General features: G+C 39.4%; 1 protein-coding gene across 1 annotated transcript in view; it reads left to right on the top strand.

Annotated features, from left to right (window-relative positions):
- Positions 1-17,116: 17,116 nt before the first annotated feature.
- The window catches only part of EMB2730 (Ribonuclease II/R family protein), a 51,894-nt gene continuing 50,030 nt past the window's right edge, over positions 17,117-18,980 (top strand). Inside the window, exon 1 of the mRNA XM_087401895.1 lies at positions 17,117-17,494. Within this exon, the coding sequence (XP_087258021.1) occupies positions 17,187-17,494 (308 nt within the window). The 5' untranslated portion in view covers positions 17,117-17,186. The remainder of the gene's footprint in view (positions 17,495-18,980) is intronic.

The following is an 18,980-nucleotide window of genomic DNA, read 5'->3' as shown; positions in this document are numbered from 1 at the left end:
TATATGGAGGGCATATTGGAGAGCTTGGAGGGGTACAGGGGAGAACTGGAGACTTATTATAAGGCCTCAAGAGCCAGGTCCAACTAGGCCAAGTCAGCTGTGAGAAAACCAGCGATCGAGGATGCTCGGGAGAGCCAACAGTATGGAGCTACACAAGGCTTCAATTGGATTTTGTGGGGCCATAGTATGAGATACCTTGTCCTTCAAGGTGGGCATTGATATCTCCATGGAGAAATAGATAGTGTCTGTCTTATAGAGCATTCAATGGAAGCTTATTTACTAGAGCTCTGCTAAACTCTCTCTAGCAACAAATAGGCCGCTTGTGGTTAACTAGGTTCTTTTGGCTCCAACTTGGTATATTTCCTCTTGCTAGTGTTTTCATAGGAGTTACATTGGATAGCCTAGATCACTTGTTCGTAACTTCTTATTGGTTGGTTTAGATGGTACATGGAATACTCGAGCGAGGGTGTCTCGAGGAGACAAAGATTCTATTGCACGCTCAGCATAAAGTCATGCTTGAAAAATAAACTCTAATAGCTAATGGAGAATAAAATCTTGATAGAAAATGATCATATAAAAAAACCAAGTAGAAAATGGAGATAAGAATTATAGCTAGAAAATGAAGACATAAAACTACAAAACAATAGGGCTCAACTTGCAACTAGTGGGGGCTGGAGCAGCTTGCTATTTTTATATACTGGGCAGTTGCAAATGACTTTTTTTTCCCCAAGCTTGTTTAAGTCATTAAATAATTTAAATCGATTTGATTTGTTTAACAACTCAAACAGACAAAAAAATTGAGTCATTAAACAACTCAAAGGATGTTTAGTTGTTTAATGACAAATTCTTTTTGCATCTTTATGGTCCTAAAACAACTCAAATTTAGTCATTACAGGAGTTGATTGACTGGGCTAGTACAACTCTGGTAATGACTCTAAATTTGAAAAAGATTTACGTAGATTTATGTCTCTTGCATAGTTGTTATGGGTAGGATCTATAGTCATATATATTTCCATAGCATACATATGTTTCAGACATCATATATCCTCCACCACCAGGTCCTTGTTGTACTTGGTAGGCAGCCCATTTGGATCATCTTGTAGCATGCTACCCCCTACCACAAGGCAAAGCTAATCAAATTTAGTACTTTGATCATCAACTACATAAGAAAATTGAAATTTGAATCTTTGATTTAAGACGCCTAGGCATCATGGATCTCACTGCACATTGAAACCAATGAACAAATATGATTGTCTTTGTCAAAGATGAATCTATACACTTGATAATCAAGGATTTTGCACGTTTTCCTAGCAATCATTGAGAGGCTCTCTATGCCTCCACTTATTTTTCCCACTGATAGATTAGGGTGACAGATGTACATGAGCTTTGTCGCATAAACCAAGTGACTTTGGCAAGCATTAGACATACATAACATTCTATTTTAAATGCAGCACAAATTAAGGAAATTTTGGTTGAAGAAACAAGGGAGCACATGATATGCTGCCTTTTCTTACTCTTGTGTAGTAGATTAAAAGTTGATGTGTGGGGGGGAATGAGTGCGCACACACGAGAGAGAGAGAGAGAGAGAGAGAGAGAGCTCAAAATAGAAAGAGTTAATGGGGGGATAAGTGTCCAAAATTGATTGAGAGGATTGGATGATGTGTCCCAAATAGATTGGGAGGCCACTTTTTTACAAAAAAAGTTAGTAGAGAGGCTTCCCTCTAAGCAACACTTATAAACTTAGTGAAATTGAAAATGAGTACTTTGCATCTGTAATTTGACTCATATATTGATTTCAATTTCACATGTGCTCACAAGAAACATGATCACATTCATCGAGCTAATAACCTTACTTAATAGTGGTGATGATGACAATACCAAACACAAATGAGCAAAAGAGGCCCATTTGCCATAGCAAAAAATGGGGCAAGGAATAAAACACATTCGCTAAGCAAAGATTTTGCATCACCAAGTCTTAATAATAGCCATGGTCAAATTGGACATAACAATAACTCATTGCGTTTGGTAAAGCAAAAGAAAATCCATCCCTAATCGAGCAAACTGTGTGGTATTGTTGGCTTTTCTCTTCCAAAATCATCAAAAGGAAAAGCAAGGCTACATGTTCACAAGAAAATTACACAAGAAAAAGCATTTTCAAAGAAAGGGGCTATTGTGACTGAAACAGGAGAGGATGGAGAATAGGACAAGTCAAAGAGACAAAGTTTATAGTGTAGCCAAGGGGAGGGGCTAAAAGATGAAATTGGAAGAGGGAGAGTTGTTATGAATTATATAGGGGCTGTTAAGAGTAAAAATGGATTGGCTGAGTGGGCTGCAAGAGAGAGAGAAAGAGAGAGTTTGGAGAAGTAAAATACAATAGGGGAATAAAACCAAAATAAAAGATATCAAGAGAATCCCAAAAAAAGCTGCACTATAAATGCCATCCAAACACACCACAAAAATACCGCAACCGAATTTCAAACAAGTTGAAGTTTCTTCAATGGGCCTCCCTCGTTTTGTTAGACTGAGTGGTGGATAGTTGGGAGACCCCTTTGTGATGTGGCACAGTCAAGTTTCTTATTGTATGTTATCTATAGTTGGTCGAATCTTGTGCCAATCTTGTGCCATGCTCTTATTAACAATCAAGACAAGATTCTTTGGAACTTAATAGTATTAGCAGATGTAACTCCTTTCTGCCTTTTAAGTATTGCCGTTGTCTTTTTTTTCAATTTTTTATTATTGTATAGAGTAGTGAATGGTCAGACCAGTAAATGTAGTTCATGCCATATTTTTCATTTTCTTCTATCGAGTTTGTCCATATGTGGTCAATAGTTGTTCCGTGTATCATTGTGCTGGTTGAAATCAGTTGTCGCATTCCATGGTTTTGCAAGAGTTCTTTGATTCTTAAAATTGGGCCCTTGTTTGAGTTGTAGTCGATATCGAAGTCACCCACAATAAATGTTGTCATTTGTTGTAGTATTTCATTCAATATTTTTTCGACACTTTGAGTCAGTGTTTGTGTGTTTGTTCTTGGCGATTTGTATATGTTTAGCACCGCTATATTTTTGTTGTCTTTTGTTAAAAAAACTAGAAGCAGGCATTCACAACCTTTCTCAAATGAATCTATCTGTTGTACTAACTATAGCTCTTTCTTGTAAAATGTTGCTAGCCCCAGTCCTTTTGATGTTGTGATGTTGTTGAAGAAGGGCAAGTCAGTTACCAATTGTGTTTGTATGTGTGTCTCTTGCAAACACAAGATGGTCGTAGTGAGAATGCTTGTTGTAATTTTAATATCAAGTTCGTGAAGTCGATATGACCTTGTGTTTAAGCTTTGCAATGTTGCTTCATTCTTATTGTTCTCTCCAAAGTCCATTTGTTTGAATATTGATCTGGATTCTGTTCTTAATATAAAATCATTGTTGTTTGGTTGTCTTGCTATGAATTCTTCATTCAATTTGAGATTGTAGGAGCCCGATTTCATTGTGGAGTCCATTGACAAAGTTTAAAAATGTCCAAATTATGTTATTGAAAAATTGAGTGCTTGCGCCAAATCCATTTCATAAAAACAAGTAATTGGAGAACATGCAAGGCAAAACAGTCAATCATGAAAGGGTACAGGCATGTCAAAAGGAGGTGAGAAATTTATCACATACGATTTGCACATGGATTCCGATACTTGGAAATACTTACAATGGAAATATTTACAATGGATTCTCATAGCTAGAAATATTTACAATGGAAATATTCAAAGTGCAAGTAAGCCTTAGGGCTTGGTATCGATTGCACATCATAACATGAAGATCAAAGATATGCACAAAAGCAAGAAAATAAGTACAACTGGCAGGCTATCGACAAAGTATATAGGTATGAAATCCAAGCTGCGCAGTCTCCATGAACAATGCACAAATCTTGAGCTATTGATGGTGGTAAATTTGCATGTGGGCCCCTCTTCAAGAAGCATGGAACGTGTTGCAACTACACTTTGACTGTGGAACTCTAGAAATAGATAGTGAAGACCAATGACCTCGTCAACATGGGGTCCACGAAGTTGGATAGCAATCTGGGATTTGGGAGCCATCACGTAAATCAACACATCCTTTAAGAGAAGGGACTTGGGAGATGCTCTGGACACCATCACAACTGTAGTAGTATGGGTGTGTTGGATCTCATCTCACTCGAGTGCCTCCACATGACTCACAATGGTACTTAATGAGAGGATTATTTAGGCTAATAAAGTGCAAGACACTGACTATCTGCAAGAAGTCCAAATGCATCTATTATGTATGAAGGAGGCAATGACAATGGATCTAGAATGGATACAATGAAGATGTACCTTCTTGCCATAATCCAGTTGAGAGACTTGGTGGGTAAGCGCTCTTGCAAAGTGTTTTGAAGGTTTCCTTTTGGCACTACTCCTACAATGGTGAAATCAAATACCCCTATTGCATGTCTTGCGTGCATATAAGAAACATTTTTGGCAATGTATATGCTCCACCAGGTGAGAGAGAGTGTCTCCTATTAGCAATAATAGATAGTTAGCAAGCAAAAAAATAACAAGTTGGAGGACATGAGCGCAATGCAATCTATAGTGAGAAAACTCTATGTAATACAAACTAATTTGTTTCTTACTATTGCATGGTCCTCTGAGTATGGACCATCGGCAATGATGACTTGGTCGGTTGGTGGGCCATCAAGATCCACTTTGACAATCGATAACGGAGGTGAAAGTCACTCTCATGTTCTCCATTTGGTTGGCCGCCCACATTGCATAGCATCTTATCACATTATCCAGAACAAATGAAATTAACCCATTAAAAGGCTCACTCTTTAGATCTATGGTTGTAGCATCTACGCACAAAGAGAAAGAGGATGTCCCTTCACCAAAAGCTCACTTTCTAATGGTGGGGCCCTCCAATCTGACAAAATCATCAACTTGGAAAACTTCTTTGAGATCTATAACATATGCGCGTGGAACATGCAAGGTGATTGCCTCCAAGCACACAGAACTAATCAAGTCAATTTGCATGTACACAGGGTATGGGACATCCTGTGCTTTGAAAGTACCATACTTCGCCAAGACTTTTCCCTCAAAAGCAAAGCGATAAGAAATAAATTCCAAAATGCACTTATAAATAGTATTGGTAGAGCACTCCGATTTTGAGGGTTTGAGTTTGGCACATTTGGCATGCTAGGCCATGTGCCATCACCTACTCCATGTCCACGTTGTGTTGGATTGAGAAGCCCCATATTGGCATTCGCGAAGCTTTTCACTACTTCGGGGGCAGCATTTGAACTTGCTCGAAAATGGCATGGTGAGAAGTTGTAACATTTCATTTCATTCAATGATTTATTAAAAATTATAAGCCTCTTGGCATTTTACTTTTCTTATCACATATGCCTTTCCATAGTGTACACACCATGAACTATGTTCAAATAGATTTGAGCCAAGGTGATTATAATTTTCTCATTCCAAAGATCCATTCCTTTTCAAATTAGCTACATGAGAGGAAGTTAAGATATGATAGTCATTGCTTCGAATATTTTTTCCCAAGGAGAAGCATTCTATGCTCTCGCATCTTTCCCCAAAAAAAACCAAAGCGCTTACATTCATTTGATGAATGTTCCTTTGAAGAATAGGGTTGACAAAAATTGGATTCTGAAGCGAGACTATTACAATCTCAAATGATATACTTAGAGGATATAGATAGGGTTTAACCTAGTGACATTCAACTTTTTAAAAAAATGGATTAGACTAGTGCACGAGCAAGCGTGGCAATAAGTTTAGCCTCCACAACTTCCAATGTACCATCATTCGCTAGAATTGGGACCTGATATTAATAGTTATTTGGCACTTCAACTTAATATTGCATACTTTGTCGCAGATTGTTTGCCAAACTAAACAAGTGAGGTCAGCAATGAATGTCTGCAAGGCAATTTGAATGGTCAAAAGTACATAGGAAAATAAAATGGGGCTATACCTTGAGTGCGTGCTTGCTTGGCAACATCATAGAATGTGGTTTTCAAAATTTTCTTTGGATTCTTTTGGATACCACCTTCTTTTGATGGGGCCAACACCAAAGAGAAATTCTTGGTTGAAGAAGGGGGGGAACAGAGGTCCTTATCAAACATCCACCCGAAGATGAAATCATGCCATGTTGAGCGAGTGACCATACCACTTCTCTCATTAGTGGTCCGAGGCCTTTTTCTAAAGCAATTAAAAAAAAACAATCACATATAAGGATGGCTACTACAATTGTGCCGAAAAACTGCTAATGTTTTTCAATTCTACATTCCATCGGATTGAAAGGTTCAATTATTAGTCTCACAGTTCCAAGCAAAGTTGTTGAGGCACCGGTGTGCATATTGATATCTCACGTGATACTCAATCAATAAAAAACATAGAGCATTTCTTTAAGGCCAGAAACAAAGTTACACGATAACAATCGAATAAGCAAGGACAAAACTACGTACCACCGGTTCCCTTACAAATTTTTGGAAGTTGGTCCTTTGTCACACATTCTCTTCTGCTAGATGGGAACCTTCATTATGTTCTCAATTCTAGGGCTCTTCAAGTTAGATTCATCGACTACTTCTGCGAAGAACAAAGCATGCAAAGTTGATGATGAGAGAGACTGGTTCAATCTTCTAACAGAGACTATAGAATCAAGACACCCTTTTAGACATAAGCACAGACTAGATTGCATTGCACCCCACTGTTACCCATAATGAATCAAGTATTGCATTTAGAAAACAAGGATGCCACAGCAAAGTACGGACAACATTATTGTACAAGGTAGCCTAAAGATACAAGGTCTACAGAAGATTATGCATTGATCTATGATGCCTCTATCGGCTAGTTCTTTCGTTCTTGGTAGGGTGAAGAAGGATTTTATTGATGTTTTCAATCTAGGACCCTCCCACCAGCCTTAGAAGATGTGAGGGAAATAGAAGCCATAACGTCAGTAGTGCTTCTCTGAGATGAGTGTAAGTACCCCTAGGGGAATTTCAATCCCCATCTCCTCCTTAAAAGAGAGATGTGCTACACCTCTAGATGATCGGAGCCCAATCGATGGATGTACAATTGAAAAACCTTTATGAATCTTAATCGCTAAATCCCGCTCGCTTCATACATGTATGCCAAGTCGATTGGTTTCTAGACGTGTAGGAACTCAATCAAGGAAATCGAACATGACAAACATCTAAGGCCTAGACTTAAACCTTGCGATTCTCCCAATTGACGTGAGGTAGCTTTTCAAGTCTCTTAGTAGAAAACTATGCCAACAAGATATCCCAAGCATGTATACAATGGAAGGGGACAACTTCAACACATCTGATTACAGAAGACATGCAATCATGATCTACGAACCGAGAGCAGATTTGAGAATACATAGTTGAGTGCGAAAATCTTCGTGAACTGAGACAAAAGTTTGGCTTACCTCAAATATGCAATTTTGCGTCATCTATATAGGCCTTCTTGGATTCCTCCATACTCATCATACCTTCATGTGTGAATAACAAATAAAAGTATATAGGTTAAACAAAAACATCGAAAGGAATCACAAAATACTCCACACCTCTCTCAAACTCTCCGCTGCTAGTGTCCATGGAGTCTCCACACGTCTCCAGTTCATCTTCAGAAACAACATTGTGTGATCCAAAAATCTTTAAGAATAGCTCTATACAAAAGAAACTATCGCTAAAAAGAGAGATGCAAGAAATAGCACATGCAAATTTCTAGAGAACCAACATGTAGCTAAAAAACGTTTTATTTAACACACACTAGTCCACTTTCGAATACCGCCTAATGTGCCCATCCCTATGGATTTGTGCACCTCATTTCCCTCCATAACTTGCCTTGTAAAGGATTCTTGGTAAGATTATCCTTCTCTGCCATGACCGTGTCCAACCATGCTTCAATCACCCTCCAAAGTGGGTGCAAGAAAATCACAAGCAGTATGGCTTCCTTGTCTCTTTGCAATAGCCCATGCAAAGAGATAGAGGAGAGTAACTTGATCCATTATGTATGGGATCTGCACGTGAATACAATTGAAGCATCCCACATGGCCCAAACGTGGCATGCCTCATGCACAATTCGGGCAAGCAGGAGTGCAAGCTACACTTGGCTTTGAACCATGCAATGACAATGGGCCAACGAGGGGAGGTCGCATGGAAAAATAGGGCAAACCATTTAGTGGCATCAGGCCAACGAGGGGAGGCTGCATGGAAAATTCGAGCAGGGGAGGAAAAGGGCCTTGGAAAATTATTTTTCTTCTCCAAGTTGGGAGGCCTTCACTTAGGCTTTCCCATGGCACGTGGTAGGCCAAAAAGGTAAATGCTAATTTTACTTCTCAAAAGCCAAAATCTGGCATCGCCAATCAATTGTATCAATCATGCATCTCCATATCCTCAAAATTCAATTTACTTTGAGGTTTTGAGGAAGATGGAGGATGATGATGGTGATGAAGGTGATGTTGATGGGATGTCCCATCTGCATCAAATCCTCATGCATCTAGGATCTAAAATTTGTGAGAAGCTTGTATGAGACCTAGGGCTAAAGAGAAGGTATGCCAAACATGGTAACTAAAAATAGGTTTTTTTACTTTAAAAAAAGTATTTGTGGATCATAAAACACACTCTCCCCTCTCGTCCCCTCTCCTTCCTCTTTTCCCTCTTCTTTCTCTAGAGCTCCTCTCCCTCTCTCTTCCCTTTCGCTCCCCTCTCCCTCTCTCTTCTTCCCCTCTCCCTCTCTTTTCTTCCTCCCCTCTCCCTCTTCTTCCTCTCCCCTCTCCCTCTCTTCTCTTCCCCTCCCCACTCCCTCTCTCTTCTCCCTCCCCTCTCTCTTTTCTTCACTCCTCCCCCTTCGAATACATGCTCTGGGGGCTCACAAATACATGCTCTAGTGGCCACGGCTGCCAAGCCCCTCCGCTTTTTTTTTTTTGTGTGCAGTTGCTTGGCGGTCGCAACCACGGTTGCCAGAGCATGTATTTGTTAGCCCTCTCCCCTCTCCTTCCTTTCCTCACCCCTCTTGCATTAGGCCTTGGTGGCCACAGCTGCCAAAGCATGCATTAGGGAGTCCCCTCCCCACTCCTTCCCCTCCTCACACCTCCCCTCCCCTCCCCTTATCCCTTGCATCCCCTATAAATTGCAAGGGTTGACTCTCGGTTTTGCATTCATTGGTTGGGATTTTGGAGTTGTGGCAGAAGAGAGATATTCGTAGATTTCCTCGTTGCTAAGTCTGATTATGCAATGATGCCCATTTTTTAGGCATCCCAAGCTCTATTTTCACTAGCGATCATTGTCGAGGGGCCATGATCTTTTGGATATACCCTATGCAGATCACTCTGGCTGTAGTCTGAGCTATGTGCACTCATTCATGGTTTGCAGTGGGTCTAGCCATCAATTATATCACTAGTTTGGTGTATTAAATTTTTTATTCTCTATAGTTTTCTATTTTGTACTTTCATTTCATTGTTATCTTTTGCTACATCTGTTTTCTTTCATGCGTGTGCAAATGCATCTTGTACTCCAAAGAATTTTTGGTACACTAAATCTATCTAGTTGACAAATAAATTATACTAGTCTACAAGCTTTAGTGCAAAGGTTCATCTTTTTAGTCAACCACATGGCTAGCTTCCCATCATAACCAAACAGCCTACTTTGTTTGAGCAACTATGCTCACAAAGTTTCATAAAGGTTGGACATATTTATAATGTGGGGCATGTAGATTTTCTCATTTTTTACCATGCATGGTACGTGTAAAGAGATTGCACATCGGTATGTGTATACCATATTTGTATGTGTTTGATGGTCATGAACCTCTATATCTATATACTAACAAAGTTTCATATGTGTCCAACATAGCTTTTCTAGTCATGCATGTATACTTGTGGTAATTTTTAACAATGCATTGTCCAAAAACTTGTGCATTGGTATGCTTATGCCATATATCTATGTGTCCGATGGTCGCAAAATATTGTATAGAGAATTCTTTGAGTAACTTCCATATAGTCACAAAGTTTCATAAAGATTACAAAATGGTGGGACATGCACATTTTCTCATTATAGATTAGGCATGGTACTTGTCCTAAGAAATTGTGCATCATTATGCTTATATAGAATATGTATGCCTAATGGTCATGAAACTTATAGATCATTTTCTCATTATATATCCAGCATGGTACTCTTGTTAAAAAATTGTTCATCAATATTCTTTTATAGTACATGTATGTGTCTGATGGTCATACACACCTTTGGGGATAAGTCCCATGTACTCTAAAAAGTTTCATAAGGATATGAAAATTTGTAAGGTGGTATATGAACATTTTCTCATTTTTCACCATGCATGAAAACATGTCAAGAAATTGTGAATGCTTATATAATATGTGTAGTATGTTTTGAATGGTCATGAAAATTTGCATAGAACTTTGATTGATGAGGTTATATATGCTTGCAAAGTTATATAAGGGTTGGACTTAGTTTGTATGTTGGGTCTTGCACATTTTCTCATTCTTAGCCATGCTTGGTGTACAAGTCTAAAAAATATGCACCCCATCATGCGTATACCATATGTGAATGTGTCTAATGTGTCTAATGTTCATCAAAATATATATGGGATGAATTACCATTTTTACTGAGAGTAGTGGAGCACCTGGAGAACTTCAAGGACCACCTCCACAAGAACCATCTCTTCAATTTTATTTAGAATCTTAGCTTCTTGTTACACCTCTCCATAAACATGTACAAGCTCCTCAAAGTAGTGAAAATCCTTGATCACCAGCTCCAAAGTCTACGGGAAAGTGAAGGAGAATTTTGAGTCAGTTGGTTGTATGGCAGCCACACCTATACCCAAAAGAGTGGCGAAAAAGACCTCACATTCCACGAGCTAACCAAAATGTCACACAATTAAGAGAAGGCAAGGAGTTGGACGATGAAGAGGATCAAGATAAGGATCTAAAGAAGATGAAAATTATAGATTCTCTTATATCCAAGTTTTTTGTAACCATGCTAAACTTACACGCTCCTAAGGATAAGGAGTGCCAATGAGGAGCTAATTAGTTTTTGATGCCAACAATGCACATTGGTTGAGCTCCATTGCTCATTAATTTAAAAAAAGCTAAGTGAGCAATGTGTAAAAAGACTTTACAAGGATGCAAGTAAAATAGGAACACCACTTACAAAAGAAACATCACTTTACATCCTATGTAAGTTTAGATCTCACCCACTACTATCCAATGTCACTTTTAAAAGCATGTAGACTTATTCCAAGCATTTTAAGACTTCAAATAGGTTGACATAGTTCATGAAGCTATACTATATGAGAGTACATATGAGGATGACGTGACAAAGAAGTGCCATATTTCTCAATAAGGGTTCCTATAAAAATGTAGGTTGGAGCCCAATGATGAAAACAATTTTGTGAACAATGTAGAGCTACATCTAAGAATTGCAAAAGGATCAATTTCCATCAAAAGAATACATAACAAGACTTGCAAGTATTATTTCTTTTCTTTGCCTAATTCAAGATGACTCAAAGTACATTCTAGAATCTAAGAGGGTAAATTGTATGAAGAAAATATTGGAAAGATCACTTCCCCATCTATCATGGGGGAGGGAGACCTAGGGCAAGATCTACCCAAAGAAAAGAGAGAGAGGGGGCTGCCACATGGGTGACACCTCAAAGCAAAATAGGGTAGGGTCATCCCAAGAAAGAGGTGATTGGTGAGGTTTGTGGGTAGGCTTATGACCTACAATAGGACCAGTAGATGGTCACTAGGTGTGGCAAGTTTATGGCCTGCAACTTTAGCCCAATAAGTCAATGGCATATGCATTTCATCCATCATGGTCTAGATATGTCTCCAATCACTCTATTTTTCCTTCTACAATAGCATTTTGTTGAGGAGGATATATGCATGCAACCCATCTCTTTATGCCTTGACTATATAAGAACTCATCAAAATTGTAAGACATGCACTCTCCACCATTATCCATGTGAAAGCAATTTTTTTGACACCCAAGCTCCTTCTCAACCATTCTTTTGTATTGGCAAAACACTTTCAAAAAGTATATCCATATCATGTGGCTTAAATCACCTATAAAGGTAAAGTACTAACTCGCTCCTCCTAGGGTTACATTGATCCCAAATATCATAGTGCCACTATTTCAAAAGGATATTTACTTACTCTCCCCCTTTTTAGAAATGGCAACCGAGTTTTGAGTTGACATGCTGGACACACATGGATGAAATATACTATGTCTATCATCCAATGAAATATTTCCAATGTGAGCGATTTTATGCATAGTATCATCACTTGTAGCCACAATCACCATCTAGCATCTTATCGTTATGAGTAAACTACTCACCATCATAGGTCATATCATTGGTGGTACTCGAGTCAACAAACCAATCATTACTTTTTGATGGGGCTAACATGCTGCCCATGACATGCTCCATGCTAAATAAATGAGCTCCTTGCCTATGCTCATAATCATACTTTATTTGGCCTACATAATTATTATATTGTCATCTTCCACCATGGCCTCTATCATTCAAATTTTGTTTGGCATAGCAATCTCTTTCATAGTGACCATATTTTCCACAAAAATGGCAATTCCCAGCTTGTTGCACATGGTTGGCCCTTCCTCTACCACTGTTCAAGGCTATCTCTCTTCCTCTTTGCATGTAACCATGTCCTCTTGGCATATAATCATTTCTGTCCATATTGTGTGAGCATATGAAGATCTCACATGGCCTCTTGATGGTCCATTTCGCCCTCTCAAATCATTTCTACCTCCCCTATGGTAAAATAGATTATCTCTTCCACTACTACTCTTTTAGTCCAAGCTTCACCTGTTTTGTCATGTATAAAGCGACTAGCTCTTCAAAATCAGCATAGTATCTCTCACGGAGATAGATGTGTCCAAAGACTTATATTGAGTTCCCAAGCCATTCAAGGTAATGGACACCAAGTCATCACCCTGCACATTGCAATTAATGGAAGCCAAATCCTCCATGATTTGTCTAATTTCTACAACATAATCTGTAATGCTTCTATTACCTCTCCACATTCCTTGTGTTAGAAATGATGTATGCATGCAATAATCAGAGAAGTTAAAACACGAAAGGTGGCAATACTTTATTCCAATCTTCTTGATACAAAAGCACTCCACTCACTCTAATAGAGGCTCATCCCTATGAGGCTTGTTGCATCTATGTACAATCAATTCTCACAAGAGAAAACTATGAGCTCCTAGCACTATAAGCTCATCCACACATAGCGAGAGACAACTGCTCCAAGGTCGCTATAAATATAGAAGCGTGGAGATCTACATGCAGTCATGAAGAGGTAGACTCGTGCCGGCATTTCCATCTAGTAGCATGAAGAGGTGTGACACCTTGGCCGCCCTTAGAGTCTCGTGAAGGTTGACTCGCGTGAGAGCTAAAGGGCTCACAACCCTTCCATGCTTGCATACGCCTCAGAGAAGATGACCATCACCTTCTTATGGAACCACACAAAAGGTCCTTTCAGATTGTGCCATGTGGCACAATTCCTCCATCCCTTTAACAACCTTAGCAAAGACCACTACCCCTTAGAGGTTTACTAATTCATCATAAAAGGTAACATAACCCCCATAAACTGAGAAGGGGTGAAACATAGAATACTATGAACTATTACACACACAATTGCCACCTATAGCAAAAGAAATGCTCTCAATCAAAAAGTAAAACTATTGTTGTGCTCCAAATCGATCACTGGTGTTGTAGATGTACTTCCTTCATTTCTTCTACCAAACACACTTGTTTGCTCGTCCCTTGCTTTAGATCAAAAGCTTTCTTGCGATAATTTTTCTCAGCGTGTCCTTCTCGTCCACAGTGGTTGCATGTAAAGTCCTTCTTCTTACCTTTGGCCTTGTCTTTCACTGAGAAGGCTTGATCTCCTGTAGCTTGTTGAATCATTTCTACCCACCTTTCCTTGCTCAATAGCAAAGCAACAAATATCATGAAAGGTAAGCGAATCTGAATTGAGCTTGAGAATTGTGACAACCTCTGAATATCTTGATGGAAGACTTATGAGTAAAATAGCCTTAACACCATCATCCTCAATACGTACATTGAGTGCCTACAGTTGCTTCATAATGGCCTGCATTATATTCAGATGAGTAGCCAGAGAATCTTCATCACCCATTTGTAATGCAAACAATTTAGCATTATCTTCAAATTGCGCACTCTAGCTCCGAATAGCGTCTCAAGCATGCTCCAATTTTGAGCAGCAGTCTTGGTAATATCAACACGATGAAAGAAATCCATCCCAAGTGCTCGACCCAGTAGACCTAACGCTTTTTCATTCTTTAGATCCCAGGCTTGCATTTTTTTGAGCCCTTGATTGTTTGCAGGCTTCTTCTCTGACCCAGACACGACCCCCCACAAGCCCTTCTCCATGAATAGTAAGCGAACAAACAATTGCCAAGAGGGAAAATTTATACCCTCAAACTTTACCACTAAAGTATCGGGAAGACCAGACTTGGTGGGCTTTGACCATGCATCCATTATTGTAATAATAGTTGTCCACACAGATCAGCAAGTATGTCAATTGCAGGAACCTTTCTCCTCTGATTGCTTTGAGGTCTCTTGAGATGTCTTGGAACTCTAATAATCTCAAAACGCGGTGACCTTCTGAGAATTGTTTTCTTCACATGTAGATGCTGACTTCTCAAACACATGAGGCCTACTCTTGACTACTTAGAGAATCCTCAACACTCTCCCTACAAGTCGTCCTGCTCTGATACGATATGTTAGAATGATGCATGCATGCAATAATCAAAGAAGGCGAAACATGAAAGGGGGCAATCCTTTATTCCAATCTTCTTGATACAAAAGCACTCCACTCACTATAATAGATGCTCATCCCTAGGTGGCTTGTTGCATCTGTGTACAATCAATTCTCCTATCACAAGAGAAAACTATGAGCTTCTAGCACTACAAGCTCATCCACACAAACCGAGAGACGACTGCTCCAAGGTTGCTATATATATAGAAGCATGGAGATTTGCATGCAGTTGTGAAGAGGCAGAGACTTGCACCCATGTTTCCATCCAGTAGCATGAAGAGGTGCGACACCTTAGCCACCCTTAAAGTCTCGTGAAGATCGACTTCCATGAGAGCTGAAGGGCTCACGACCCTTCCATGCTTGCATATGCTTCAGAGAAGATGACCGTCACTTTCTTATGGAATCACATAGAAGGTCCTTTTAGATTGTGCCACATGGTGCAATTCCTCCATCCCTTTAACAACCTTAGCAAAGACCACTACTCCTTAGAGGTTTACTAATTCATTACAAAAGCTAACACCTTGGAGTATTTGCTTAAGATTATATCCCAAACTTCTTTTGGAGTGTTGGCCTTCTTGATATGGAATGAGAGTTTATGAAATGCATATTGATATCCAATGCAATACGTTCCTTGACTTCTCAACCCAAGTCCTATATGCCAATTTATCCTCATCCTATGGTCCTCCCATGGCAATTTGGGGACTCATCTTCACCCATAATCAAACCCTATAATCCTTTGCCCATGAGAAAATTTTGCATGCGATAGGACCAAACACTGAAGTTGTCTTTGGTGACTTTCTCACCCATAATTTGTGTAACTTGAGAGGTTTAGCCATTCTTGATTCCCAAGCTTTATGCATATAATTGCTTCCAAATGCAATTCAACAATGCCCAAAGTTTGGACAAGTTTTTGAATTTTATGCACACTAATTTCCACTCACTTCATGCAAGGCATATAGCATCCAAATCTGAGATTTGCCCTTTGCCACAAGTGCTTAAACTTGCTCTATTTTTTAGCATTCAAGAGCATCAATTTCGGGCATCCAACAAGCCACTTTTGGGCATCAACTCATGCTTTTAGCATTGCATTCATTGCATATTCCACTTTCTGTAAATGCATATATCATGGCTTCAAAACGGCCCTCAAGCATCCCAAACTTGCACTTGCAATAGTTTGCAAAACAAAAAGTTACCCTTATTTTTGTAGCATCAACCAAAATGGGCATTCACACCTTCATAGGCATCTTCCAAACATGCATTAGCAATATCCAATCATCTATCCGGCATTCACGCTTTTGGTATCATGCACTTTCTTGCCCCAAGGCATTTTTTTTTAACTTTTTAATGTAAATTCTAGCAAACAAGTTCTACTCCCAATGGCAAATTTTTCCATCGTGCTACTCATGGGAGCTATGATAATTTTTGCAAAGCAAGATGACAATAAATGACCAAGAGAGGGAACAATGAATGCTTACTTGACCTTTAATTGAATAGACATCAAGCTTGTCAAATAGTCTCAAATCTGCTTGCAAGCATCATAAACGCTTCTTTATCCTATATTGAAGATGTAGCAACTGTCTTTGAATCCAATTTGAACAACTCAACAACCTTTGTGTGAAAAAGGAAAACACCTTAATGTAAAAAGAAGGGTGGTTACTTGGCCAACACTAGAGTGGCACATTCTCAATCGTTAGATCAACTGCCCTGTTATTAGCTACTTACAATATACTTATTAGCAGCAGCCAAGCATTCTAGTTATTTAGTCAAAGGATTTAAAAATCTAATTACACCCACTTTTTCTTATCCAAGGTCTTTAAGGAACCTTGGAAATATTAGATAAAAAGTTCCATCTTTTGCAAAATGGCTTCTAGAGATACAACGAAGTGGGAGAGCTTTTACATCCCCATGGCTGGAAAATGGTATTTTGCCTGGCAGTGGATCGCTAGTATGGCCTCTGCCACCCCACATTCCTTCACATCTCCGCCTCCACCCATAGCGGGTGCTCGAAGTCGAAGACCCTGTGGATAGTTAAGAGCATTGCACTGCTGGATTGGTGGAAGCTGTTGGCCTAGGGATTTATCTCGGAACTGCCTAAGATGCCTCCACTGCAGCCTCCATTGTTGCAGGCTCTTTGAAGCCGGAAACGACCTCGCCCTCTGGGGCGCCTAGGCGAAGCAATAGAGGCACGAGGCGGGGAGGAGGGTGTGAAGGGGCCCGTCCTTAAAAAGTCCTTGTAAAACATATAATGATGAAAGAGAATGTAATAGTTGCAAGCATCATCAGGATTGAGCAAGCAAGCAAGCAGAGTTGCCTTGTGTGTGCAGCCAGAGCTGCTTTGTGGCCTGCTACACAGTTGCTTCTATCATGGTGCCTCCTCTTTCATCGCCATCATCTTCTTCCCCTTCTCTTGGCCTCGCCTCCTCTCGCACCCTTCTCCTTTCCTCCTCCATTGTCTCCCCTTCATTCCGATTCTCCATCTTTGGCTCCCTTCTGCGTTCCCTCTTCTCCCCCATCCGTTTCCACCCCTTGCTTACCCGCCCCCCCCCCTTTCCTCCCCTCCCCTCCTCCCCTCTCCTCCTCCACTTCTCTGCCTCTCGGAACCTTGGAAAACGATTTCTAGGCTGCTTGTCCTCCACCTTTGCTGTTGCGGAGACGGGCGGCTATGTAAACAGGTTCGATGAGCTCATAATTATGAACATATCTACAATTTGGATGTGCGTTTGGAACACTGGTCTGATTATATGAACTCTTGCGTGTATTCGGTTTCACGAAACTGTGCATTTTGCATTTGAGGAGTTTTTACAAACGACGAAGATGATATTGCCATTTTGTCCTCAATGGGTACATGACACAATATTGGAAGACATCTTGCTCCTCAGTTACCCTGCTCAAAGCTTGCGCTTAGCTTGTGTGCCTCACTATGAAACATTTTATCTCAATCAATGGACATTTCAGCCATCCAATCGTCTTACGCATTTCATGTTTAGCTATCAAGTTATGACCCAACGTGGTATTGGGAAATCAGATTTACACTCTTTTTCTCCTCTTCTTTATCCGCGTTTCAAGAATACGATGCTGGTAGGAGAAGATGAGGAAATCAAAAACCACGATCGAATACTGAAAATTTGATGATAAGGTTGGAGGGACTTATTAAAAGAGGCAGATCACAATCAAGCTTGATTTTAAAGGACTCCTTAGGAGTGATTCCTATTGTAAAATTTTTGAATTCATCTTGAAGCATTCAAGAAAATTCTCCTTCAAACCTATGATTTTACTATGATTTATACAAAGATCGAGTTGGAAGATCTGAAGTTTAGAAAAAAAAAGCTAATGGCTGAAGTATTTAAGCTGAGATTTGACAAAGATAGATGCAAAGTGCTAAAAGTTGAGAAAACATAAATTGATTCTAAAAAGAAAAGATACGCAGAGGTCGTAAGTGTTGAAGACATTTGCTTTTGGATAGATATTCTTTTAGATAATTTTTACATCACAATAAGCGATTCTTTGTTTCAACAAATTATAGGAATCCCCATGGCACTAAGTGCTCTATCTTTTTAGCGAACTTTTATCTCTTCACTTCTGAACTTGAGTTAATGCAACGTCTTTTCTCTATCACTACTTGCTCACTTGCTCTATCATTTTACATATGATTAGCCAAGTTAGGCATTTTATAGATGATTTATTTGTACCAGACGTTCTTGACTTTCAAGACTTTATATACAAAAAATGCTCGTACTTTTGGACAAGGAATTAACTGCACTTCGAGAGGAGATTCTTGTGGTTTCTTAGATCTTAGACTCTCTCAATCTGCCAACCATAGGATTAGAGGTCGATATATATGATAAACGTGAACAACCACTATACATAAAAATGCCTCACATTGACTCAAACATTTCTGATTTGGCAAAATATATAGCCATTTCTTTCCAATTTCATAGATTTTCCCGCCTTCTTTTTACTCAATGTAGTAATATGATTACTTTGCTAATACACAAGAAGTATATCCAAGAAAAAAAATGGAAAAAGTATGCACAATCTTAGATATGAAGTCGTTTATCTACGGTGTATGGCCTTAGGCATGCTTAGAATTATTGAACAGAAGCTGAAAACAAAAAGCGGGAAAGGGAACAGCTCATTTTCTTTTAGTCTCGAAGAAGA

Source organism: Dipteris shenzhenensis, chromosome 30 (assembly GCF_047967505.1).
Source record: "Dipteris shenzhenensis isolate YYH24624 ecotype China chromosome 30, Dip_SZ_1.0, whole genome shotgun sequence".
NCBI classification, from domain to species: Eukaryota; Viridiplantae; Streptophyta; class Polypodiopsida; order Gleicheniales; family Dipteridaceae; genus Dipteris; species Dipteris shenzhenensis.
This window is presented reverse-complemented; position numbering and strand designations above follow the sequence as displayed.